This window comes from Petaurus breviceps, unplaced genomic scaffold, assembly GCF_028583685.1.
Source record: "Petaurus breviceps papuanus isolate PSGF00001 unplaced genomic scaffold, PetGlider_PUasm1.0 90895, whole genome shotgun sequence".
NCBI classification, from domain to species: domain Eukaryota; kingdom Metazoa; phylum Chordata; class Mammalia; order Diprotodontia; family Petauridae; genus Petaurus; species Petaurus breviceps.
The window spans coordinates 31178898-31204234 of record NW_027187372.1 but is presented as its reverse complement, the minus strand read 5'-3'; the positions used below and the strand labels follow the sequence as shown (position 1 = coordinate 31204234).

The 25337-nt window shown below is 43.4% G+C and overlaps 3 protein-coding genes across 5 annotated transcripts in view; 2 read left to right on the top strand and 1 right to left on the bottom strand.

Moving 5' to 3' along the window:
- Window positions 1–6735, top strand: part of RBBP5 (RB binding protein 5, histone lysine methyltransferase complex subunit) — a 36516-nt gene extending 29781 nt beyond the window's left edge. Inside the window, exons 12-14 of one of the 3 annotated variants that reach the window (XR_011165749.1) lie at window positions 101–330; window positions 1236–1894; window positions 4566–6735. Coding sequence is in view for 2 of the 3 variants with exons in the window: in XM_069074665.1 (XP_068930766.1) it covers window positions 101–330; window positions 1236–1427; window positions 4566–4594 (451 nt within the window). In the remaining variant the exon portion in view is untranslated. The remainder of the gene's footprint in view (window positions 1–100; window positions 331–1235; window positions 1895–4565) is intronic. The other 2 variants (XM_069074665.1, XM_069074666.1) reach the window with 2 other exon arrangements.
- Window positions 6736–7955: 1220 nt separating this feature from the next.
- TMEM81 (transmembrane protein 81) lies at window positions 7956–9430 on the top strand. Its single transcript, XM_069074343.1, has one exon. It carries the CDS (start codon window positions 8232–8234, stop codon window positions 9078–9080), a length of 849 nt encoding a protein of 282 aa, XP_068930444.1. The 5' UTR covers window positions 7956–8231; the 3' UTR covers window positions 9081–9430.
- A 7568-nt stretch (window positions 9431–16998) lies between these two features.
- The window catches only part of CNTN2 (contactin 2), a 55851-nt gene continuing 47512 nt past the window's right edge, over window positions 16999–25337 (bottom strand). The window contains exons 22-23 of the mRNA XM_069074662.1: window positions 23229–23397; window positions 16999–22301 (exon numbers count right to left, since the gene is read on the bottom strand). Of these exons, the coding sequence (XP_068930763.1) occupies window positions 22192–22301; window positions 23229–23397 (279 nt within the window). The 3' untranslated portion in view covers window positions 16999–22191. The remainder of the gene's footprint in view (window positions 22302–23228; window positions 23398–25337) is intronic.

Here is a 25337-nt window from a genome sequence, read left to right as displayed (position 1 = left end):
TGATTATGTGCCTTGTTCATACTTGGCACTTAATAAGTATTTGTTGGTTAAAACGACACATGATTTTGAGTACCTTGTTTCTCCTTTCCCTCCATGACAGTGATGAGGAGCTGGAAGATTCAAAGGCTTTGTTATACTTACCCATCGCCCCTGAGGTAGAAGACCCAGAGGAAAATCCTTATGGGCCCCCACCTGATGCTGTCCAAACCTCATTGATGGAAGAAGGAGCTGGTTCAGAGAAGAAGAGACAGTCCTCAGCAGATGGGCCCCAGCCACCAAAGAAGAAAACCAAAACCACCAATATCGAGCTGCAAGGAGTACCTAATGATGGTGAGACCTGTTTATTGTGGTGCCTAAGAGATGATTGTTTGTTCACTTACAGGACTGACAATCTTGGTTACCTCTTCTTCCTTCTCGCTCTCCCCGCCTCCCCAAAGTATCTACAGTATCAGTAGGGTCTGCCATCTTACTGGGAACTCGGAGCTGAATGTTGGCTAGCAAGTTAGTCATCTTCCAGTTCAGAGTGGGCCTCTGGCTAGTCTCATGGAAGAACAGTCATTAGTGTTAGTTATAAATGTTCTCTTAATTGGATAGTACCTTGCTTTGAGTATTTGATTATAAGTCTGTCATATCAGGACAGGTTTTTTTCCCTTAGCATCCATTTTTGCGCTCTGACCAAGCAACCTTTATTGCCATTCTGACCCCTAAATGCCTGCAGAAAACCCTGCATATCCTCTCTTCTCAACATGTGTATTATCAAGCTGTAGGGAATAGGAAGAATTATCTGGTACAACACCAGCATTTTCCTGTGGCCAGTGAGAAGTCCCTTACCTCAAGTCTCACAGCTGCTTGGTCAGATCTCATTCACAATTGCTTCTTCTCACTCCATCAAAGTGGTTAGAATCAAACCTATGGCTACACCCCTGTTTTTGCCCACAGTGTGATAGTAATGTGGACCTTAGCCTCCATTTGGGTTATTGTACTGTGCAGCCTTCTTCATGAGAAACTGGCTGGGTTTGACTTTTTTTGATTAACAGCTTCTCCTCAGCTCGTGGCTTCCCCTCTTTCATAGTTCTGTAAAAGGTAAGAATTCAAGCAGATTCAGTCTCATTTTTTGAATACAGGCACAAAGTTCCTTATTGGCAGTGGCACCGTGTACACTATTTTTGGTAGTGGGCTAGAGATTTGGGTTCGTGAGTGTGGACTCCTTCCCATACCTGTTTGTCCATTTGCAGAAGTCCATCCGCTACTGGGGGTGAAGGGGGATGGCAAATCGAAGAAGAAGCAAGCAGGCCGGCCTAAAGGATCAAAAGGTAAAGAGAAAGATTCTCCATTTAAACCGAAACTCTACAAAGGGGACAGAGGTTTACCTCTGGAAGGAGCAGCGAAGGGTAGAGTGCAGGCGGAGCCCAGCCAGCCCTTGACAGGTAAGGACCCGTGGTGGGCGCGCCCGGCTTGCGTGGCGGCCTCGCTTTGTACAGCCCCCGACGCCTGACCGCAACTCTTCACTTCTCCCTCCCTTCCTTACCTACCAGTGGCATTCACTCCCAAAGGGTTAAGCTGCTGCCAAGGGCAGGAGAAACCATGTTTTGTTGTTTTCCTTATCTCTGTTCACTCCTAAATTTTTGCTCTGAGTAAAAGAAACAAAAATTTAGACAGGGAGCCAAATGGAACCTTCTGCCAAAGTCCCAGCATTGTTTGTTTGTTTTTCCCCCCTAGTAGCCCAGTGCCAGTAATGAAGTTGGTGGTTGTACACTCCAGAATGGCTAGGAAGGAAGATGAAGTTTGTGAGGTACATACCATCATGATGTCAGGATCCGAAAATGGGAGGAGAAAACCTGGGAGGAGCTGACCAGAAAAGCAGCTACTGGGATGTAGAGGCCGCAGTGTCTGTGTAAGATCTTAATGCCTAAGCCTTTTGAAACTGGCTTTCTCAATCGATGGGCCATCTCACTTTCGTGGTATTTGAAATTTGGGAGGGATGGCCCTTTTTTATTAGGAATAGATCTCTAAACTGGGTCTTATATATTGTAGGGAAAATGATTCCATCCTAAACCCAAAGGACTGCTTCAATTTCCTACCATATATTAGCAAGGCTACTTTCCTTAAGTCCTCATTTAGAACAGTCTCATTAACCTGAATGCCTGTTTAGACAGTTTGGGGAATATTCCAGTTTTGTGACTAGCTAAAGCTCCTGTTAATTTGGTATGTTCTTCCTCTCCAGTCTGGAGAGCATGTTAAATAAACACAATTTCTATTATGAGAACAGTCCTGAGATCATAATATTTGATGGGCTTTAAAAAAGAAAGTAGTATTATTATTATTTTCAGGCTAGAGAGGTAGCATGGTGTAGTGGATAGAGTCAGTCTTGTAGTCATGAAGATGTGGGCTCAAGCCCCATCTCTGACCCATCCTGACTGTGTGACTCTGGGCAAGTCCATCAACCTCACAGGGCCCCAGGGCATCTCTCTAAGACTGGGTGGCAGGGGAGATGCCCATCGGCATTGGTAAAGGGATGTTCCTCCCCAGGGGCTCGCAGCAGAGATGGAATCACCAGCCCTGTTTCTGTGAACAGTATCAGACTGCACGGATCCTTCTCAAATCTGCTGTTTGGTTGAAGGGGTTGTTTTTGATTCTTTGTGCCTCATTCATGGATTCCTGAAGACACAATAGAAAGTTTCAGCCTAGCACGAATCATACTAGTCTCAAAATGACATTGGGAGTCATGTACCAGAGTTGGACGTTCTGAGCTCCACCGCCTGAGCTTTACTTTTTTGTGTTGTACCTAATCATATATGTCCTTGGGAGCAGCTGCTGCTTTGTGGGGGGTTTTTGCCCAGAGTTGTCCCCACTTCCATTGCTGGTCTTTTGTAACCCATGTTGTTCATCATCTCGTCTGCTCTGCTTATGTTTTATTGCTTAATTGTTCCAGTGCACTTGTATTGTGCTTTCAGGAGAACAAGGATATAAAACTCAAGCTGTCTTCAGATGTCGGTGCAGCATGAGGTAGTACATTGACCATCTTAAATGGTTATTTTTAATGCAGTTGACTTGTTGATCAAGTCATTTCTTTAATTAGGAGTTGACTGTACTGTTATCAGTGAAAATGTCTAAGTCTAGAAAACCCAGTATCTGGGATCTGGTAATGAACATTCAGGAGGAAGATATCTGACTTCCATAATTTTCTACAGGGGTTTTGGTTTTGAATTTTTTTGTTTTTTTGGTCTTTGTTGAGCAGTAATAGCAAGCAGATCCAGAATAGAATAAGCAAAACCATTCTCAGGAAAATGGTGTTGAGGCCTGTGGAGTCTGTTTTGTTCATTTCAGGGTTTTTTTATTCTCACCTTATGAGGTACATGACTATATTCTTCATGTTATGATATATAAGGAAAGGTAGTATCAAAACCTCCTGTTCCTGCTGAACTGTAAGAAGTATACACTGAATTTCTAACACTGTGACATTCAGCTAGATGATTGAGTTTGAGTCTTGTTTTAACATCAATCTGTTCTTCAGCAAATGTAAATATAGTCTCTGTTGCTGATATATCCCATATCCAGCTGTGTCATTCTGTGGTTGAAACTTTTCTTTTAACCTCCTGAGTCAGTTTTGTAAAAGGATTCCCTTACATCTTAGCATGAATCTTCTTTTTGAAATGACTTTTTCTTCAAGTGCCATTAGTGCCCACTTTTCCATCTCTCCACTATAGTGTGGAGCAGGGACAAATTGACTTCATTCTTTTTCTGGACTTCCTTGCCAACATCCTTAGCTATCCCTTTAAGGCTGTCCCCAGAGACTGAATAACTTCTATAGAGTAATCAGGGAAATGCTCATTTCGTTTACAGAGTCAGGATCCTGTTTGCTGAGTTATTAGCAAACTTGAGTAAGAGCCTTTAGGACACTTCTTCGGACACTGCATAAGCAGCGTGTTCAGAGGCCTCTGCAAAGGGGATGTATGTAGCTAACTCTTGGTTGGTGATTTAGGGAGTGACTATTTAGATGCTAATTGCAAGACTCCCTAGCTTCTCCTCTCCTTTCTCACTGCTTGTGTCGGATCACATACCATCCATTTACACTTTTGTAAATGTGGCTGGGAACTTGGAACAAAAGGTTAAAAATTCAGGGGATACAACTTTACATCCTTGGTGAGAAAAGGTGTGGACAGGTCACAGACCATAGCTGTGGATCTGGAAGGGATCTCAGAGGTCATTTTGTCTGACCTCCTCCTTTTATAGATGGAAGAGGGGACGTGACTTGCCCAAGGTCACACAGGCAGTGAACCTGAGTGATAGGATTTAGACCCAGACTCTGACTCCTGAGCCAGTGGTGCTCTTTCCACTCTGCCAACGTGAGCACTCTTACTTCTAAAATGGTTTCCTGGTTATTGGTGGGTCTCAGTGAAGTGTAACCAAGAGTTAGCTGTGTCTCTTCTTCTAGATCAGGAAAATAGTATTTTGCCCGCTTATGCTTATGCGTGTACCACATGTTATCTGTCAAGCTCTCCATTCTCACCAGTAACTGGGATGAATTGGTACTAATGGAACCTTTCCCATCTTAATCTCTCCAGCAGGGGGAGCGATCTCAGAGCTGTTATGAAGACGACCTTGGGAATTCTCCATTCTTTTCCCACTCTGCGGCCATGCAGCCTCAGATATTGTGCTTGGACAGAGGAGACTGACTTTCATTTAATACTGAGGCCTCCGCCTCTCTCAGCAGGTGGAAGGAGGAGTGATGCTTATTTTTGAATCAAGTGAATTAGGAGAAGAGTGACCCTTCCCAGCCCTCCCTCTCAAAGCATAATTCCGAATAGACTCAGGAAAAGAGGATTTGCAAAGGCGGAATGCTTCTCTGCTTAGTGATGCTGCCGGAACAATGCCCACATTTTCTTGTATGACCTTTCTTAATTAAGCATCACTTCGATCTGACCTTTCCCATCTCCTGCTCCTGCTCATCCCTTAGCGCATGTCCTCAAGTGAATTGTTCTTCTGTGTAACTTCTCCTCTCCCTGCTATTGTCTTATAGAAAAGGATCTGTTACATACTCTCTCTTTTCTCTCTCCTTTCTTCCCTAACCCAGTCAACATATAAAGGCCTGTATTCCATGTTACATCGTTCTTTTTAAGAACAGGCAAGAAAACGAAGTGCTTATAATCAGAAAAGCTCAGGAAAATGTAGAGCCATCAGAAAGGGAAGACATAAATAAGAAACCCAATTTAACTATCCTATAACTTTTTCCACAAGAGGTTGGGATGTAAAATGTTTTTTTTTTTCCCCATTTTAGCCTTCAGCATCATTTTAATCTCTAAATCATGTTTTTGAAAACAGGTAGCCTGTCCCAGGCAAAGTAGCACATGAGGGACTTTTTTTTGCTGCCATGTGCAAAGTACTAGAGAAGAAACCAAACAAAGGTGTCTCTGAGCCTTCTTTTATGAAAAAGTATCTATGCAAGGTCTAAAATGGAGCTGTCCAAAATCAGATACAGCAACATAGTTCAAATCAAAGTTCAAAGTGAAATTTTTTTCATCACTGTCCATGGATTTGCCCTTCAGTGTTGCCCCCCACCTGTGTCTGTGTTGTGAGCAGTTTCAGTTTCTAACTTACAGTTCTTCTATTAATATTTTCTTTTGGTCACTTCCTTTCTGTGAAAGGCTTCTCATTTGTCTCAGCTTCTTCACCATCATTTATGAAACAAGTGGCAGATCACATGTGTGTGCATGTGAGAAACCTTTGAATTTTTAAAAATTGCCCAGAGTTCTTTCCACTTCCATTGCTGGTCCTTTGTGAACCCGTGTAGCTCATCATCTGCCCTCTTCTGTTTATATGTCTTGTCACTTATTGTCTCAAAAGTTCATTTTAGGGAAGCAAAATGTGAAATGAGGGTCCACGGTCTTGGGTGCAGTATTCATCTAGCTATTTCTATTTTAATTTGAAGGTAGTGTTTTATCTTAACTTCTTGAGGAAAGCTTTAGAACTGTTTGTACTATAGCATGAGGAGGAACCCACCTGAGCTTATAGATGATCCAGGAAAGAGATGAGCCTGGTTATTTGAAAGGATGTTTGAGGAATAGTAGAAGAAACAGAAAATGTCTGAAAGAGCCTTTCTTCCTGTTTCCACTTGTTCATGTAAGAGAAAGGTTCATTTCTCCAGGTATGTGACAAAAAGTCCACGTTCTTTGAAGTAACTATTATTTCCAGAAACCCTTGTTACTCATACTCTTAATACGAGTTACTCAGTAGTAGAGTAATTGTGTGGACACGTTTCTGTTTTGCATCATTAGGAACACTGTCATTACTTTGGATTGTATTCTGTATTAGTCTACCAATTCACATAAATGCTTTTCTAGCTTGTCACCATTTACCATATAATTTGAATTTCCTTGCCTGGGTACTTGGGTATTGAACTATTTCCCCTCCCAAATCAGAGAGTGCCAATCTAAGCTCCTTCAAGTTGGTCCTTGACAACATCTTCAGGATTTGTTTTTGTGATTGAAGTATTTTCTTCCATTCTTCAAACTTGCTGTCTGTTTCATTTGACTGTTTCTTCATTTGTACAGTATATGTATATTTTTTCCTCCTTTCATTTCCCTACATGTTGTGTATGTGTGTCTTCTCTCTCATCACTTTTTTTTTTTAAGTTTTAAATGCTCTGTAGTTTTGTAAAAGATGAAAATTGGTCACTTGAATAGTTCTTGCTAAAGTGATGATACTTTGTAAATAAAGATGATCATTTTACTTAAACAGTTGTTTGTAGTTGTTTACAAAGAGCATTTGCTCTTCAGTGTGGCTGCCATTTTGTTTTGCTTATGAAGGGATGTTGAAATTGTAGAGCTGGAAATTCATAGTTCACCCTCCTACCTCCGAACAAGATTATACTTCAGCTTTCTAAAACAAATCATCTGTTTCAGTCCTAAAGATCTTGTATGGATATCATCGTTAGCTAAACAAAGTGTCGGTTTGGGGATAAACTTGGGTCCCTTCCGACCACTACTATCACCTTTCTGTCAATTAAATACAAACACTCTATTCAAATCCTAAGGCCTATGCTTCCTCATGATACTTTGAAACAAAACAAAACAAAACCTAAATTGTTAAAATTCCTCAAGATTTCTTCTCCAAACTGATTGCTTACTTTGAAATGTTCTCTTTAACCTTTCCCATTACTGTGACCCCAAAAGCCCTTCTGTGACATAGTAACTGTTTCATGGCAACCATGTCATAAGCATACCCCATCAGCTGCTGTTCATAAGGTACAAGGAATAAAGAGAATCAGCAGGAAGTCTGGGCGAATTAAGTTTCCTTTCAAATAGAAAATAACCGGTACTCTTGGGATAGAACAGTGCAGAGAAAGGAAAATGGTAGCTACGTTAAATATCTCTGCTTTGCTGATAAACATTTTGCTTCTTAAATGGCATTTCAGCCTCTGTCTCCACCAATTTTTAGTTTTGTTTCTAGTAGCTTCACTGTGTGACCTTGAGCAAGTTGCTTCATCTCTCTGGGCCTGTGCAAAATGAAGGGGTTGGGTTTATGGGATTTCAGTTGTCTCTTCTTTAACCCTGTATTCCTGATAACTTATATTTATAGAATCCTTTCCCACTTGAGATTTGATCCTCAACATGTTAGCCAGGTAGAGCAAATGGTACTTCTTTCCACTTTGCACATGAGAAAACAGATTGATGGATTTGAGTGACTTGCCTAAGGTTTCACAGCTTGTTAGTGGTGGAATCTCACATAGACCCTAGGTATGACCATTCTGGTATTCAATACAAGAGAATTTTAGGATCTTTTTAACTTTAAGGCATATTAGTGCTTCTTACAAATTTAATGAGTAAGAATTGTTTGGCCAGAGCTAATTGGGTACCTAGAAACTTATTTATAGATCCTGTTCAGAGTTCCAGGGGCAGTGGGAAAGTGCACTGCTTTCTATTGCACAGTCATAGCAGTTTCAAAATTCACTTCAAATTATGAAGCCTTTTGTTGCTTTTCTCTCAAAGAAACTCCATTTAGTTGCAAGGATATGAAAAGGATATCTGAAGCATGGTAAAGTGGTCAGTAATAAATACCAATATTGCATGTGGTTACTTTTGCCTTGCATGCTCTCCTGTTAAAGTTTGGAATTTTGTTTATTAGGTCACATTGTACTTTTGAAAACAAAAACACCTTTTAACTTGGAAGATATCTTAAATCATCGAAATTTAGAATGTGAAAATGAAGAGAATTTAGCAGGAATTTCAGAAATGTTTTTGATTAATGTTTACCCAAAATGGCTTCATGGGCTGTTGGCTGAAGGTCCAAGCGTGAAGACACCAGACACTGACTTTATCCTTGGAACACTGGCATTTGCTTTCTGCCTGCCTATAATAGTGACATCCCGTCAAGCATTCACAATCCCTCCGAAGTTGAAGTTGGCTAGTGGGAGAGTGGTCGTCAATGCTACCGCGTGCACAGTCACCTGTGGCCTGGGTTATAAGGAGGAGAGCACCTGTGAGGTGGGCCCTGATGGGGTGAGAAGGAAATGTGAGACTCACCACACTGAATGCTTGACCAATTGGATTTGTGGGATGGTCCACTTCACTGTTTCCATTGGGAAGGAATTTGAGCTGACCTGTCTGAGTTCAGACATCCTCCTGTACGGGCATGAAGCTTTCCGTTTCACCTGGATGTTTGCCCGGGGCATCATCTCCTCTGATGATGAGTTGTTTAAACCTTTTCGGCGTTCTGTGCATTCTGTGATGTTCAGGCCTGCCCGGGAGGATGATTCGGGCACCTATAGGTGTGATGTCCAGCTACTGAAGAATTTGAAGTTTGTCAAGAGAGTCTACTTTGCACTGAGGGTCATTCCTGCTAACTTAGTGAACCTCAACTTTGATCAGTCCCTGACTGAGGTACAGAAATTAATAGATAAGGGGATGGACCTGGAGATAGACAAACATCCACATCTCCAACGCTCATTATGGAATAAAAAGGTCTGGTTAGCACTGGGGATAGGAATTACAGGGGGTGTTTTTGTAGGTGTGTTAGTGAGTATAGTTGTTCACTGTTTGCTGAAAACTTCCAAAAGAGAGAGCAAGACAGAGATGCAATGATCTGGCCACCATTCCTTGAAGTTTACAAGCCTGGTAGCAATGCTAGCCTTTTTTGGACAGACTATTGCCTCTATCCATGGAATCCCCACAGAATCTGTGGGAAAAAGAAATCTCTGATTTGCTTTGTCTCCTGCCAAACTTGTCCCCCCTTACCCATCTTCTCAGTATTATACAATTGCTTGAGTGCCCTGTGCTCCAGGGGAAAGCCCAGCTCATCGCCAAAGTTACTTTGGTTTTGCACCTATTAAAATTGGCTGTAATTATTTCCATGTTAATGCTTCTTCCCATTGTTAGATGTTTGAACAGAATGTTGACTTTTTTTTAGCTAGAAATTCTGTCTCTTTCTACTTTAATAAAAAGTTTCTGCCTTGTTTGCATCTAAACTTTGGGTTTGAATTTTTCTCTCCTACTCCACAGGCTGGAGGCGGTATCTCTGATCACTTAGATAAGTCACCAAGCATTTATTAAATACTTATCTCATGTCAGGCACTGGCAATTCAAAGACAAATGCAACAGCCCCAGCCCTCAAGGATATTACATTCTGGGGGTAGTGGGGAGAGGAACAACAGTATGGAAATAGGAACAAGCAAGACACGTAGGGTAGATACAAGGTAGAAGGCCCTAGGCTGGGGAATTGGGAAAAGCCTCCTGCAGGCAGAAACATTTGAGCTGAATCTTGAAGTAAGCCCGGGATTTGAAGGAAGAAAATAAGCAATTATTAAGTGACCATACTATATGCAGGGGCAGGTAGGTGGTGCAGTGGATAGAGTACTGGGCCTGGAGTCAGGAAGACCTAAGTTCAAATTCAGTCTCAGACTCTTACTAGCTGTGTGACCCTGGGCAAGTCACTTAACTCTGCCTTAGTTTCCTTATCTGTAAAATGAGCTGGAGAAGGAAGTGGCAAATCACTCTAGGATCTCTGCCAAGAAAACCCAAAATAGGGTCATGAAGAGTCAGACATGACTAAAAAATGACTGAACAATATACTATATGCCAGGCACCATGTTGAGCACCTCCCTTACATGTATATCATTTAATCCTCTGGGAAGTAGATGCCATTATTATCCCCATTTTACAGTTGGGGCAGAGTAAACTTGCCCAAGGGTCACACAGCTTATACCTGAGGCTTGATTTGACCTAGGATCTTCCTAGCACTCTATCCACTAAAACCACTTAACCTGCCTCTAAGGGGCAGAGGAGAGGAGAAAGCATTCCAAGTAAAAGGACAGACAGATGCAACAGCCTGGATGGTAGAGTGCTGCGAGGGGAGTAACGTGTAAGCAGACAAAAGATGAGGGAGCAGACGATGGAGACCTTTGTGTTTATATTTGAGTTTAAAGGTAATGGTTAGCCATTGGAGTTTATTGGGGGATAGAGGAAGCTAACCGAGGAGAGACAGAGACAGAGAGAGAGAGAGACAAAGACAGAGAAAAGAGAAAGAAAGAGGAGAGAGAGACTCAGAGAGAAAGAGAGACAAAGACAGAAGAGAGAAAGAAAGGGGAGAGACTCGAGAGAAACAGAAAGAGACAGGGAAGAGGAGAGAGAGATACACAGAGACAGAGAGGGAAGAGAGAGTCAGGAGACCACTTAGAAGGCTACTATCTTAATCCTGTTAGAGGTGATGAGGGCCTAAATTAGGGTGATGATGGCCCTGTGAGTGAAGACCAGGGAATATGTGGGGAAAGAGAAGTACAAGATTGGAATATGGGGAGTGAGTGAGAGTGAGGAATTGAGGATGACAGACTGTACAGTCAGTCACTCAGGCTGACACTTACTTAGTGGCAGCCTGGACAATGACAGGAAAGAGGGGGTGGTTTGGAGGGAAAGATAATGAGTTCTGTTGTGGACATGTGGAGTTTGAGGCATCTAGGGGAAATAATTCGGGTTTTACACTACAGCAGGGACCACAATATACCAAGGAAAGGATGACTCAGACATAGAGCCCCCACCCCCATGACCTCACCTGTTTGGTGTTAAGGTGACTTTCCACCCAAGGACAAACACTTCCTCTAGTATAGTTGTGCTGTGGTCATTCAAGTTGCCTTGGCTTGCTTTCCCCAATTATTTAATCCCTTTAGCTCAAACTTTTTTAGCCAGAAAAAGGCTTGTGCTGCTAGAAGAGAACAAATATATTGACTTTGTTTTAGCAGGCATAGCCCTTGAGGGTAGTGTAGTACCCACCTCAATCCATTTGGAATCCATTCTTAGCAAAGCACTCAAAAATCCAATGTCTCTCCTGAAGGTAATTGGATTGCAGAGCCAGGAGGAGAGGAGGCTGGCCTCTAGATGGCCATAGGCTGGACTAATTCTACTAAGTGAATTACTTTTCTCCCACACAGATTTCTCTTGCTAATGTTGGAGGAAGAGGGAGTCTTATGATCTCACCCCAAGCCTAGAGAAATGAGCCCTAGCCCGAAGGTCAGAAATATTGGTGACACCGTTGATTAAGGACAAACTTTAAATCTCCTTCATTATCCACCCTACCTACTCACCATCTCCACCTGCCTCAGGAAGGATGAGCTTAATATTAAATTATAATAGTCTGGTCTAGGAAAATCTAATGAATGAGAAAGTCATAGCCCCCCTTACTATGTTTCAAGGAAAGGGCTGGAGGGCCTGATTTGTAGTTTCTCAAGAGTTCAAAGTGTTCTTGAATTCTAGGAGAGAAGTAGCCTGGTGCCTGTGGTCAGGGGACCTGAGTTCTAGTTCCTGTTCTACCCCTTATTATGACCCCTTTGTCCCCAGTTTGTACTATTTTTCACTTGGTGATCTTGGCTCCCATGGATTAAATTGTCATCTCTATGCCACTGATTCTCAGATTTAGTTATCTAGCCCTAATCTCCCTGCTGATCTCCAGCTGGACATCTTGAACAGGATATCCCATCTTAAACTCATCATATCCAAAACTGAATTCGTTGCTTTCCCCCCAGATCCTCCCTTCTTCCAAGCATCCCTATTACAGTTACCCAGGCTCACTACACAGGCGTCATCATTGATTCCACACTCTCAACCCCTCCCAATCTGTTGCCAAGGCCTATGGATTTTACCTCTGTAACATCTCGAATACAGCTCCTTTCCTCCTTTGGCATTGCCATTGGCCGGGTACAGACCCTCATCTCCTCATGCCTGAACTGTTACAATAGCCTTCTAGGTGGTCTGTGGGCCACAAGTCTCTCCCCACTGCAGGCCACCCTCCACTCAGCCGTCTAAATTCAGGTCTGACCATGTCACCCTCCTACTCAATTAACTCCACTGGCCCCTTATCACCTCTGGGTTCAAATGTAAAACCCTCCAGCACTTAAAGCCCTTCATGTAACTGAATCTTCCTACTTTCTAACCTTCTTACAGAGCCTCGTCATGGTCTGATCAGCCACACACAGTTGGACACACTATACATTGACCCTGGCATCATGATGTTATTTTGGTCCTCTTTGAGTACAAAGGACAATAATAAATGCCGTCTTATACCCACTCACTCACAGACTCTGCTGTCTAGTGAAACTGGCCTTTGTGCTGTCCTTCATAAAAAAAGACACTGCATCTCCTGACTCCAGGCATTTTCACTGGCTGTCCCCCATGCCATGAAGGCTTTCCCTCTTGGCCTCCATCTCCTGGCTTCCTTCCAATTCCAACTAAAACCCAACCTTCTATGGGCAGCTCTCTTCAATCACCTAAATTCTAGTGCCTTCCTTGTGTTGATTACAACTGATCCTGGATATAGCTTATTTGTATATAAATGTAAACATGTTGTCCTGTCATTAGACTCCCCCTAGTCCATTACCTATACCATTAGGCTGTGAGATCCTTGAAAACTGGGGCTATCTTTCACTTTTCTTTGTATCAACAGCACTTTGCACAGTACCTGACACATGGTAACGATTAATAAATAATGACTGATTGATTGACCTCTCTGCAGTGTTTGACTGTTGACCACCCTTTCCTCCTGGTTACTCTTTCTCTTTCTCTGGGTTATAACACTGCTCCCTCTTGGTTCTCCTACCCATCTGACCATTTCTTAGTTTCCTTTGCAAGCTTATCATCCATATCTCACACTCTGTGGATGTACCCCACGGTTCTGTGCTGGGTGCCCTTCCTTTAACACTCTTGGTGACCTCATTAGTTCCTATGGGTTTAATATTCTCCATGAAGATGACTCCCAGATTATCTGTCTATATCATCTCTGTATGTATCCATCTACCTAACTACCTAGCTATCATCTATCTCTCTATACATCTATCATCTATCTGTCTATGTATGTATGTATGTATCTATCTATTTATCTGTCTGTCTATTTGTTTGTATGTCTGTCTATCTTTTCCAGTCTTGGTTTCATTCCTGAGTTCCAATCCCACATCACAGGCTGCTTATTGAATCTTTCAGAATGGATGACCCATAGACATCTCCAGCTCAACAAGTTCAAAAAAGAATCCCTCTTTCCTAATAAATATCTCTCTTCTGAACCTCCCTATTTCTGTTCAAGGGTACCATCATCTTTTACATGGGATCACAGATTTAGAGCTGGAAGGGACTTTAGAGGCCATCAAGAGAACACCCTAATTTTACAGATGCTAGAAACAGACTGAGAAGGTAAGTGACTTGTCCAGGGTCACACAGGTAGTACACATCTGAGACAGAATTTGAACTCATGTCTCCTTCACTGCAAAATTCAAGTCCAATTGAGCCACCTAACTGTCCTCATCCTCCTTGTTCTTACCCTACATATCCAATCAATTGCCAAATCTTATTTTCATCTCTACATTCTCATGTCTATCTCTTCTTCTCAACTCTCATATCTACTACCCTAATTTAGACCCTTATCAATTCTTACTAGACTATGGCAATAGCCTAATTAGTTCTCACTTCTTCAAGTCCCTCCCCTCCCTCGCCAATCCATCCTCAAAACAGCTGCCAAAGGGATTTTCCTAAAGTCCAGGTCTGCCCATATCACTTCCTTCCTCAATAAACTCCACTGGCTTCCTATTATCTCTAGAATAAAAAATAAATTCTGGCAGTTAAAATCTTTTACCATCCGGCTCCATCCTAACTTTCAGACTTTATTCTATATTACTTCCCCTTCCTCTTTCTCCCTCCAGATGACTTTCCTGCTGTGTCTAATACAACACACTCCATCATGTATCCCGCTTCCTTTGCACAGAGGACCTCACTTCAGCCTCTTAGAATCTCTAATCTCAGCTCAGATTCCATCTTCTATGTGAGGCCTTTCCTGACCCCTCCCTTTTAACGCTGCCCCCCCCTCCACCCCGTTAGTTCATGCGTCTTTTGTGCCTATATGTATATCCGTTGCTCTCTTAATGGAATCTAAGCTTTATTTGAGCAGGGACTGTTGCATCTTTATCTTTAATGAAGACATTATTATATCTTTATATATTGCACCCTCCTAGAAAGTAGTACAGAGTCTGGCAGGTGACAGCGCTCGGCAAGGTTTCTTATCCATGCCTTGGTAATAGCACTGTAAAATAAAAGTATTAGATTGACTGTGTGAGTCTTTGACAGTCTAGTCATCCTCATTCAGCCTCTGAAAAGGAAAAGGGCGGGGAAGAAGAAAGGGGAACAGGGATTTTCTTTCCATTAAACCAATAGAGAGGTTACTAAGTGATTTAATTTTAGGAAGCTAAGTTGCCTAGTAGATAGAACATGGGACTTGGAATCAGGAAGACCTGAATTCCAATCTGTGTGACCTTTGGCTTAACTGCCCTCAGATTCAGTTTCCCTAACTGTCAAATAGGGATAATAATGCCACCACCTAACTTATAGGGCTATCGTGAAGATCACATGAAACAATGCATGTAAAGCGCTTTGCAAAACTGAAATTGCTTGGTAATAATAATGGCTAGAATTAAGATGGTGTAAAGTTCGTGTCCCACTTGGTCCTCACAGTAACCCTGAGATGTAGGTGCTATTATTATCCCTATTTTGCTGATTAGGAAACTGAAGTAGGCAGAGGTTAAGTGACTTGCCCAGGGTCACATAGCTAGTAAGAGTCTGAGGCTTGAATTTTCCTGGCACTAGGTCTAGAGTTCTGTCCATTATGCCACCTATCTATCTATCTATCTATCTATCTATCTATCTATCTATCTATCTATCTATCTATCTATCTATCTATCTACCTACTTATCATCTATCTATACATCTATCTATCTATCTTACTGTTGGTTCATTTTCTTTTTTTAATTATTTATTTCTAGTTTTCAATAATCACTTCCATCAATTTTAAATTTTCTCCCTCCCCAAGACAGCTTGTAATCTGATATGGACTCTACACATACATTGCTATTAAACATGTTCACATTAGTCATGTTGCATAGAAGAATTAACAAATGGGAAAAACCATAAGAGAGAAAAAATAATAAAACAAAACAAAAATGAAAATAGTCTGTTTCTTTCTGCATTCCAACTCCAGTTTTTTCTCTGGATGTGGATGGCATTTTCCATCATGTGCTCTCTGGAATTGTTTTAGGTCCTTGTAATGCTGAGAAGGGCCAAGTCTATCAAAATCAGTCCTTGAACACTGTGTACTGTGTACAATGTTCTCGGTTTTGTCCCCTCACTCAACATCAGTTCATACCCGCTATTTATTACAAATAATTCATTCCTTATCTATTTCTTATTTGTTACAAATAATTTAGTAATTTATTTAATATTTAATATAATATAGCAGTTTATTACTAATAAATGTTCAAGTCAATGACAAATTAGAGAAGAGGTAGAAATCGACTGTCCTACTTTCTTACATCTTGTCTAGGGATCTTGTTTTCACTTTTTTCTAAAAATAACTTTTCAGGTTCTTGGCTCAAAAGAAATAAAAAAAGACCTGATCTGTAATCAACATCTAATTCCACCTCTGAACATACACACTTAAATCTGCCTTTGGAGTGTTGATGGAGAAGACAGTTTGTCTTGGATCCCCCAGTTTTTGGTGCAAAGGAGAGGAGATGAAGGCTTAGGCCCTGAGGAGGGTTCCCTGTCATTGGCCCAATTTCATCAAGCTAAGCAGGGCCCTAGGCTTCAGGAGATGGAAATGGAGAAAATTGAGGAAGCCATTGAAATAGCTTGAGTTGTAGTGTTAGAGTCCCTTCTACTCTCCAAGAATTCTAGACTTTGGTTTCTCCCTCCTCCTCACCCCCAAGGCACTTTTTTTTTTCTCCCAGTAGGGAGACTGCTTGGCTCTGAATGGAAAACATTAGCCACTCACAGACCTGCATAAGAACAGGCCTTTTCCTTATGTAATAGCTGGAAAAATACATACTTTTGCTGGGCTAAATCTTCCCTTGGCTTCTGGTTGAAGCTAGCTGCCCCTCTCCAAATCCCTTGGGTTTGTTTCCCTCTAAGACTGAGAAGCGATGCCTAGAATGCCACAAAGACCTTAAGATTAGACTTCATGGGGGTGGGAGTGTGGAGGTATACAACACTTAATAAAGTGGCTGCCTTACAAAAACTCTGGGAGATACTTAAGTATATTTCCCATTTTAAGTAAGGAAATTGAACTTTTGAGAAGTTGTAATAATAATAATAAATACCTAGCATTTATATAGAGATTTAAGGTTCAATCCTCCCAATAACCCTAGGAGGTTGGTACCATTATTTATCCCAATTTTACAGATGGGGAAACTGAACCTGAAAGAAGTTAAGTGACTTGTCCAGGGTGATACATAGAGTATATGTCTGAGGCTGCATCTGAACTCAGGTCTTTCTGATTGCAAGTCTTGCCACCTGACTGCCCAAGATCACACGTTAAGTGTTGGCACTGGGATCTGAACCCAGTTTTCCTGCATGCCACTCCAACAGTAATTATACTACAGCACAGAGCCCTCATTGGGGGCACTATTGATGCTTCAGCTACATCCATAGGCAGAGACAAAAAAACACCCACAGTGGTAGCTAGTAGCTGCCAAACAGGTTGAGGATCGATCTTTATTTTAAGAACTGTCTGCTAACAAAATCAATAAATAACTTTCATTACAGTCAATAGGAGAGACACACAGTGGGAGCCCCGCACTTAAACAGAAAAATGCCATACAATTAAATAGTCCAGAAGAAGTCACTGCCCCTGTCCTGCAGAGAACTCTGTATAAGGTATTATCTGCTGGAAAGTGGGTTCTGTCCAGGTAGGGAGCACAGGTAACCTGGGGGGCTGAGAATGGGGGTCACCGAGACTTGGGCTCTGAATGCCTCATTTCCCCCATAGGCTATCTAGGACTCAGTAAGATCTTAGACCCATTCATTTCCCCTGTGGCTCTTTCAAGCCCTGAAACAGAAAGGTATATATCCAGCCCATAGAGGGAAGGACACAATGCACAGCCCCCGTTCTAATAATGCCCTATGTACAAGTGCTTGAGACTCCCTCTCAGCTAACAGGTACCCTATTTCCAAAGTGAGACAATGTGAGCTCTTCTGGGTTGACCTTCCTTTTAAGGCCATATCAGGGAAGACAACCCTGTTCTCCACTAGGGACCTCAGTTACTAACAACATACTGGGTTAAATGGACCCATAGATCTGATGCATTGTTGCAGTACCTGTGTTCCTTTAGGGAATGGAGCTCAACAAAGAACCTCCTTCATCATCAGGGAAGGGTTGACTTATGGGCAGGAGCTGGCCCAAGTTAGAGAATGCTGACACCACAGTGAAGTGATATTGCCAGAGAATGAATGACTGTGGGCATCCTGGGCCTGAGAAGGAAAGTATGTATGGGGGGAGGGGAAAGGAGACCACCAACAATGGTGAAGAGAAGGTGGAAATGAGGGGGAGGGATTGGGAGATTGGTGGAAAGTGGGAAGGGGAAACGAGAGGCTGGAAGGCAAGGGGAGGGGGAATGGGGAGATGTTGAAAAGGGGGGGAAGGGGAAATGAGAGAAGGTGGGAAGAGGAGAGAGGGAGAATGGGGAGATGGTGAAAAGGGGGAAAGAGGAAATGAGAGGGTGGAAAGCAGGAGGAGGGGGAATGGAGAGATGGTGAAAAGGGGACACAGGGAAATGACAGAAGGTGGGAAGAGGCAAGAGGGGGAATGGGAGGGTGGTGAAAAGGGGAAATGAAAGAAGGTGGGAAGAAGAAAGAGGGGCAGGCAAAGAAGAGGCAGGGAGGGAGGGAGGGAAAGAAAAGAAAGACAAGAAACAATGGAGAGTGTGGGAGGTGGGGGGTGGGGAGAGTCCTTGGAGCAGGGGAAGAGATGACAAGAATCAGAAGACTGTCTTAGCTTGCTCAAGCTCAGTGTCAAACCACGGGTGTGGGAATCACTGGATCCTCAGTCTGAAAGAGACATTGGGAGGACATCATCTGCCTGCTCCCAAGCAGCCCTTGACTATATTAGCATCTTCTTCCTTTAAGGTCTCTGGAGTAGGAGGAATCCATATCTTCACTCACTCATTATTCCAGGGTTCAGCAATTTTCTTGTTGTCCATCCTGGGTCCCTCCTGCTGTTTCTTTGCTAGAGAGCCCACCTAGCCCAGCTGGAAGGATTGATCAGCATAGAAGCTCACCTCTGAGTTTGTAGAACTGAAGAAAGCAGACAGCGGGGACTGTTCTCATCATTCCAACCTTTCGGAAATCAAGAAACAGCCCAACATACAGGTGTTCTCTGCACCCCCAAGCCCTGGTTCCAAAGGTCACCAGACAGGTCGGGAAGTACAAGTCCCTCTCCCTTCCCCTAAGTTTCTTAAATGCACACCTGGAGAGAGCTGCCCTCCACTCCCAAGGAGAGGGGGGTAACATCTGGAATGTTAAACAAGGAAGCCAGCAGAGTCAGAAGGGTATCTACCTTTACCCTCCAAACGTATATAACTGAAACCGGCTCCTATGGCACCCTCCCTTCCCCAAGCACTCTCCTTGGAGAAGTCTTTGCAAGTGGTAGGGGGATCAAAGAGAAAAAACCCCATTCCCCAGCCCACAAGGCACTTGGATAGGCAAACTACAAGCCGGGTGGTTAAAAAAAAGGGAGGGGGGGAAGAAGCACCTGTGTTTTTTTTTCTCCTCTTCCAGGGCTGCAAATGCTGGGGGAGTGGGGGGGACTTCTGACATAGAACAGAGCTGGGGCTGGGGTTTGTGGAAATTTGAGACAGGGGGAGCTAATAAGCACCACTCCTCCCTAGGTCTGAGACTGTTTGGGTAGGAACTACTGATGGAGCCCTCAGAGGCAAATAATTAGAGGCCCCTTGGGCAGGAAGGGACTCTGACTCTTGGCAAGACCCAGTATAAGCCCTCCCATTTTGTAAGGCCCTCAGTGAATGAAGAATATATAGCCTGCCTTGGCCATCTGTTCCAACCATGAACCTGAGGCAGTGGTCCACTCTGCATCTGTCCATGGCAGTCTCTGTGTCCCTCTGCCGCCCAACTTATTTCCTAGGCTTCCTTTGCTTGATTTAAATCCCTTCCCTAAACTTTCCCAAATTGCTCCCCAGGCCTTCAGAGGTATGGTATGTTGAAGGCAAAAGTCTGATCTTGGGGACTCACCTGGTTTAGACATGGTGCGGTTTTCCTGGAATACAGACCCCAGTCAACACACACACACACACACACACACACACACACACACGGTAACAGTTCTGCCCCACAACTACTTCCCTCTTCTCAAAGGCCTCCTTAATGAGGGAGGTTTTGAAGCTTCTTGCTTAGGGCAGGCCCCAGGACTGCAGCCTGCAGCCTTGAGAGCCCAGCTGATTCCTGGGTCAAAAAGCCCCTGCCCATCTTTGCCTATTGCCTAAGGGCTGAACCTGTTTCCCTCTAGCTTCCTATGCCACAGTTCCTACAGGCAGTGAGAAAGGAGAGGGCAAAATGAGCCCTGGTCTGCATATACAAGGCAGCCCCCTACCTCAAGCTCTCTTCAGTCCCCAAGCAAGCATCTTGCTTTCAGCTCCTCTTTTTCTGAGTGAGAGATGAAAGCAGAGAGTTTACCCACTGGCCAAGAGTCACCCATGACTGGGAGGGGGGAAGCATCCTGTGCAGAGGGGTTGGCTACCCCTGCTCTCAGTTGATAAACCATATAGAGGCTTCCTCCACCTCCCTTTCAGTTGATCTGGAACCCACAATTCTACCACATTGGTAGGTGGGGTGAAGAGGTGATGGGCAGGGGGAGGGCATCAGATTCTCCACTAATTCTGCCTGCCTCTCAAGGAGCAGGAAGGGGCAGGGGGGAGGGGGAGGTTCACCAAAAGAAAGCTGTCATTTAGCAGAAGGAATTCAGACCTTCCCTGAAAATAGAGCAGGACCTAAAAATATATAAAAATGATACTAAAATAGAAATCTCACTGTAATAACTACAGAATAGAAACAAACCCTCAGAGAAAACGGGCCACAGTGAGTGAGCCTCAGTAGGGTATGTGCCTTCCAAAAAATGGCAGACCCTGCGTATCGGAGTGCTCAGGGAGAGACGTGGGGGTATGGCTGGGCTGGGGGAAATCAGTGTCTCGGGATTGTGCCCCTTTCTTAGCTGACCTCAGAGGAGAGGGTGAGGAAAGGGAGGTAAGAATGGCTAGCTTCAGAACAGGTCTACAGCTGTGGGCACAGAGGACATTGAAGGATTATAGACAGGATGTCCTCTGGATCCGCTCATACAGGCAGGGGTAGAAACAGCCCCCAGTCACTGGAGACCCAACTGCTGGGACCTACCTGGGAGCTTCAGAAAAGGTACTTAACCATTCCCCTCAACTACCCATTAACCAGATTTTTTAAAACAGTTTAAGCTGGAGACTTTAGGGGTCATCTAGTTCAAACTCCTCTTATTATTGATGGGGAAACTGAGGCCCAGAGGAGTTAAACTTACTTTTCTCCTTCCACTCATTAGGCTGCGACCTATTACTACCCCTTTCTTCCCTATTCCTAACATTCCCTGGAGCACAGGATAAGCCCTCCCTTTTGATTGTGGCCTCACTCACTCTGAGGCAACACAAAGGTTGGCAAGGTGGATGGAAGGATGGAGTGAGGCCACTACAAATACTCCTGACATGCCTGGCAAAGTGACTTCTGGCATGCATCCTGTGCACCTACCAGTTTGGCTCCTGACTCTAGAATCCTGGGAATTAATCCTTCCAAAAACTTCTTGGCCAGAGCTAGAGTCCAGCAAGGAAAGGATCCTTCCCACAGGGCAGGAAATGATAGTTTTGGAAGGAAGGTCCTTAGAATTTACTGGGAGAAAGAGAAGGGGAGGAAGCTGAGGCAAAGTTGTCAGGTTCTGGTGCCTACTCCTAGAACAGGACATGGGGTGGGCACCTCCCCAAGATGGAGCCTTCAGTCATGCAATCCCCTCAAGCCCAGCCTGTTTGCTTTGTCATATGGAGTCGTGAATGACCCCAGGGGCAGCTTCATTTTAATCTGGGGTTGCCTTTTGGCTGAGATCATTCTCTCAGCAGTCCCAACCTGTGGGCATTTTTGAAAGTCATCTTCCTGCCTCCCTCTTCTCATTACTGGGAACCCCTTTTGGATTCTGCAGTTCCTAGAATCAGGGGATTTTCATTTGTTTCTCTTAGCTGCCTAGAAAGATGAGAAAACACCAAAGGTGATATCAAGCCCTTTCCCCCATCAGGTTGGGGGAGAGCAGTCCTTGGCCCCATTGCTGTCCCCTTCCTTTGGCTGAGGAATATTTGCATCAGGCCTTCCAGGTCCACTTCTCCAGCCCTAGATCCATCTTGACTTGTATCAAGGGGTCTGGGCATGCCTGAATCTCTCTGCTCCAAGGGAGCAGGATCCAGATATACCCAGGGTCCCTAGAGGGTGCCATCTCTATTGGTCCAAAGAACATGTATTAAAAACCCCCATACTTATGTCCATTTAGTTCTTTCCATCCAGAAACCCCAGTGATCATGGGTGACGAAGATACTGGATTCAATATTTTTCATGGATTTTTGTGCCTGTTTCCTCCTAGTTATAAAGGGGAAAAAATCCTTCCTTGGGTTCCAGTCCCTGGCATATACGACATATCCTACCTCCTACGAAAAAGGGTATTGTTTAAAGTCACTGTTTAAAACCAATCCTCTTGGGCATATAATGTGTTGAGGTCCTTAGCAATGGAAGAGTGTGCCAGGGGCCAGCTGGCTTTGTTCATCCCGAGGTATCTGTCCTGTTGTCCAGATCTGGGGTGGGGGTAGGGACCAGGAGGCCAAGATCAGAGCTCCAAGTAGCCAAGGAGGGCCAATATCGCCAGGGAATGGGAGAGGATGGTGCCCAGATGTGGGGCCAGACAGACTGATGAGTTCTCCACCATCATACTCGTGCCTGAAAGCAGCAGATAGAAATGTTTGGTGAGCTAAAAGGGATGTGGGCCTTCCAAGATTCCTACCACGTTGGGTCAGGGTGACAACCTCTCCTAAGAAATCTTCTCCCAGGATGTGACCAGACCTACAGGTAGTCTGGAAAAAGCCCTGCTTCAAGAGGAGTACTTTGGACTTGGACTGAGCAGACACAGGCTCCAGTCTTGGCTTCCTTAATTACTGTGTCACTTTGGGCAGATTGCAACTCCTCTAAGCCTGAGTCTTCTTGTCTGAAAATTGGGCATATTAATAATGTTAATGACTAATTAATAATCCCCTATCTAGGATTCTGGTTGTGAGGACCAGATGAAATAACGTCTATGGTTTTTGCGACTAGAGAGCTCCAATCTTTGAAAAGTCCCAATAGAAGCTATTATTTTTATTAGGAGAATCTATCTAAACTTGTGGATGGAATTGGGTGTTCAAACATCTGGGTGGTGCTTGCAGCTTTCTATCTGTGAAGACTAGAATTTTAGAGCCTAAAGACACCTCAGAGGTCATTTTGTCTAGCCTTCTTCATTTTAAAGATGATAAAATGGGGCCTGGAGGAGGTAAGGACATATGGCCAGTTTGTGCCAGATACATAACTATGTGGACATCAGTCTTCCTTCTTGTTCTGTGAAATGGGACACCTTACATCTCACTGACTCTCAGGATATTTTATTATTTTTTGAGGAGGGGGATAGATAGGGGAGAAAAGACTTGAGCTGCTTAGCAGAGGGCAAAAATGACAAGCATGGGCCAACTGGGCCTGCTTTCTCTCTTCCTAATGGGAGACAAGGCTGGGCTGGCCAGCCTGACATACATATTCCTTGGTTGTGTTTCAGCTCTGATGGGTGGAGGAACTGAAGGAAGAAATGTGGGAAGAAGGGAAAAAAGTGGGTAGCAGCACCTCCATTTCTCACGATGTGAACCTCAGCTGGGATTCCGTCGCCTCCAGGTCCCGTGGCCCGAATCTGCACTAGAGCATGGCTGGAGTCCTCAGGGACGGAGATCTCAATCCAATTCTTATTGGCCAAATGGAGTATGGGGGCCGAGTGTAAGTCATTTCGGTACAGCATCTGGCAGAAAGATCTCCAGCTAGAGTTTGCTCCTGGGCTATACTCTGGCTTCCATAAGAGCTGGTCTCTAGGGAGAGAGGTCCACTGGGGCAGTGGCCTCAGTGTCCCCATAAGGCCCTGGGACCTTTGCTCTTTGAACTGCAGCTTATCTTGCTTCTACTGGTGACCAGTGCAGCAAGAGGTGTATGGGTTAGGCATTAGGAAAATTAAATAATTGTAATTACTAGCATTTATGTGGAGAACTTGAATGCTTTCAAAGTGCTTTACAAATGTTATCTCATTTGATCTTCAACAATTCAGGGACGTGAGTGCTGTTATTAGTCAAGGTAAGGAGAGGTTAAGTGACTTGCCCAGGGACACAACAGTTAGCAAATGACCAAGGCTGCATTTTAATTCAGGTCTTCCTGACTCCAGGCTCAGAGCTCTCTACCCACTGTACCACCTACCTAACATTTACTGGCTGTAATACTATGAGGAGCATATGAGTGTGTGTGTGTGTGTATATGTATATATGAGTGTATATATATTTATATATGAGTATATGATATATATGGATATGGATATGAGTATACATAGTAATGAGAAACTAAAATGTATCACTGGGGTGCATAGTGAAAATACAAAAGGGAAAAGTGGAAAGGATTGGGTTTTCCCATGTATGTCTTGATACCCTTCTCTTTGCCAGGGCCCCAAATTCTGAATTTATCTTCTTTCACCAATCAAGACCTGGTTCATCTTGGTTGGGCTATTCCTCACTGGTCACTCAGAGTTGTGGAAGGGATTCAGATGTCACCTCTCCCTATCCCTACCTGAAAAAGGAATCTCCCTACACTATCCCTGGCTATTCTTAAAAGACCTCTGGCAATGCGGTTCTTGCTACATCTCTTGAATCAGCCTATCCCACTTTTGGACAGCTTGGAATATTAGGAATTATTAGGACTAACTTTGCATTTTCAGCATCTCATTCCTCTCATAGCCAGTGAATGGTAGAGTGGTGGCTAAATAGATAAAGTGCAGGACAGAGAGTCAGGAAGGTGTGAGTTCAAATCCAGCCTCACATACTTACTATTTGTGTGACCTTAGTCAAGTCACTTAACCCTCTGTCTGCCTCAGTTTCCTCATCTGTAAAATGGGGATAATAATAGCACCTACTTCGAAGGATTGTTGTGAGGCTCAAATAGGATTAGCATTTATAAAGTGCTTCAAAAACCTTAAAATGTTACTAAATGCTAGTATGTGTGTATTATATATTATATAAACAGGTGTACATTATATACACATGTGCATATATACATACATATATAATGAAGATTTTATATGCATATAGTGGAAGGGCCTAGAGTCACCTGCCTTTATCTCTCCCCCCCAAGCCTTATTCTTGTTGGCTTTGTTTTCATTCCCTCTCCCCACCTTTCAGTTGATTTTCGAAAAAATATTTTCTTTTTCCTCAATTACATATAAAAACAAAATTTCTTATTCTTTTAAGTTTTGAGTTCCAAATTCTATCTCCTCTCTTTCCTGCCCAAATCACTAGACAGAAAGCAATCTGATATAAGTTATACACATGTAATCATGCAAAACATTTCCATATTGGTCATTTTGTGGAAGAAAATTTTTGTATGTTGTCTTCTCTCATTAGAATGTAAGCTCCCTGAGGGAAGGGATTGTCTTTCTTTTTCATTTGTATTTGTATCCACCATACTTAGCACACTGCTTGGCATAGAGGAAGTGCTTAATAAATACTTATTTCCTTCCTACCTATACAATACAGAAGAGTATATATACTTTGTTGTCTCTTTCTCTCTGTCTCTGTCTCTCTTTGTCTTTGTCTCTGTCCTTTTTCTGTCTTTGACTTTGTCTCTGTGTCTCAGTCCTCTCTCCCTCTCTCTCTCTTTCTTCTTCTTCTTCTTCTTCTTCTTCTTCTTCTTCTTCTTCTTCTT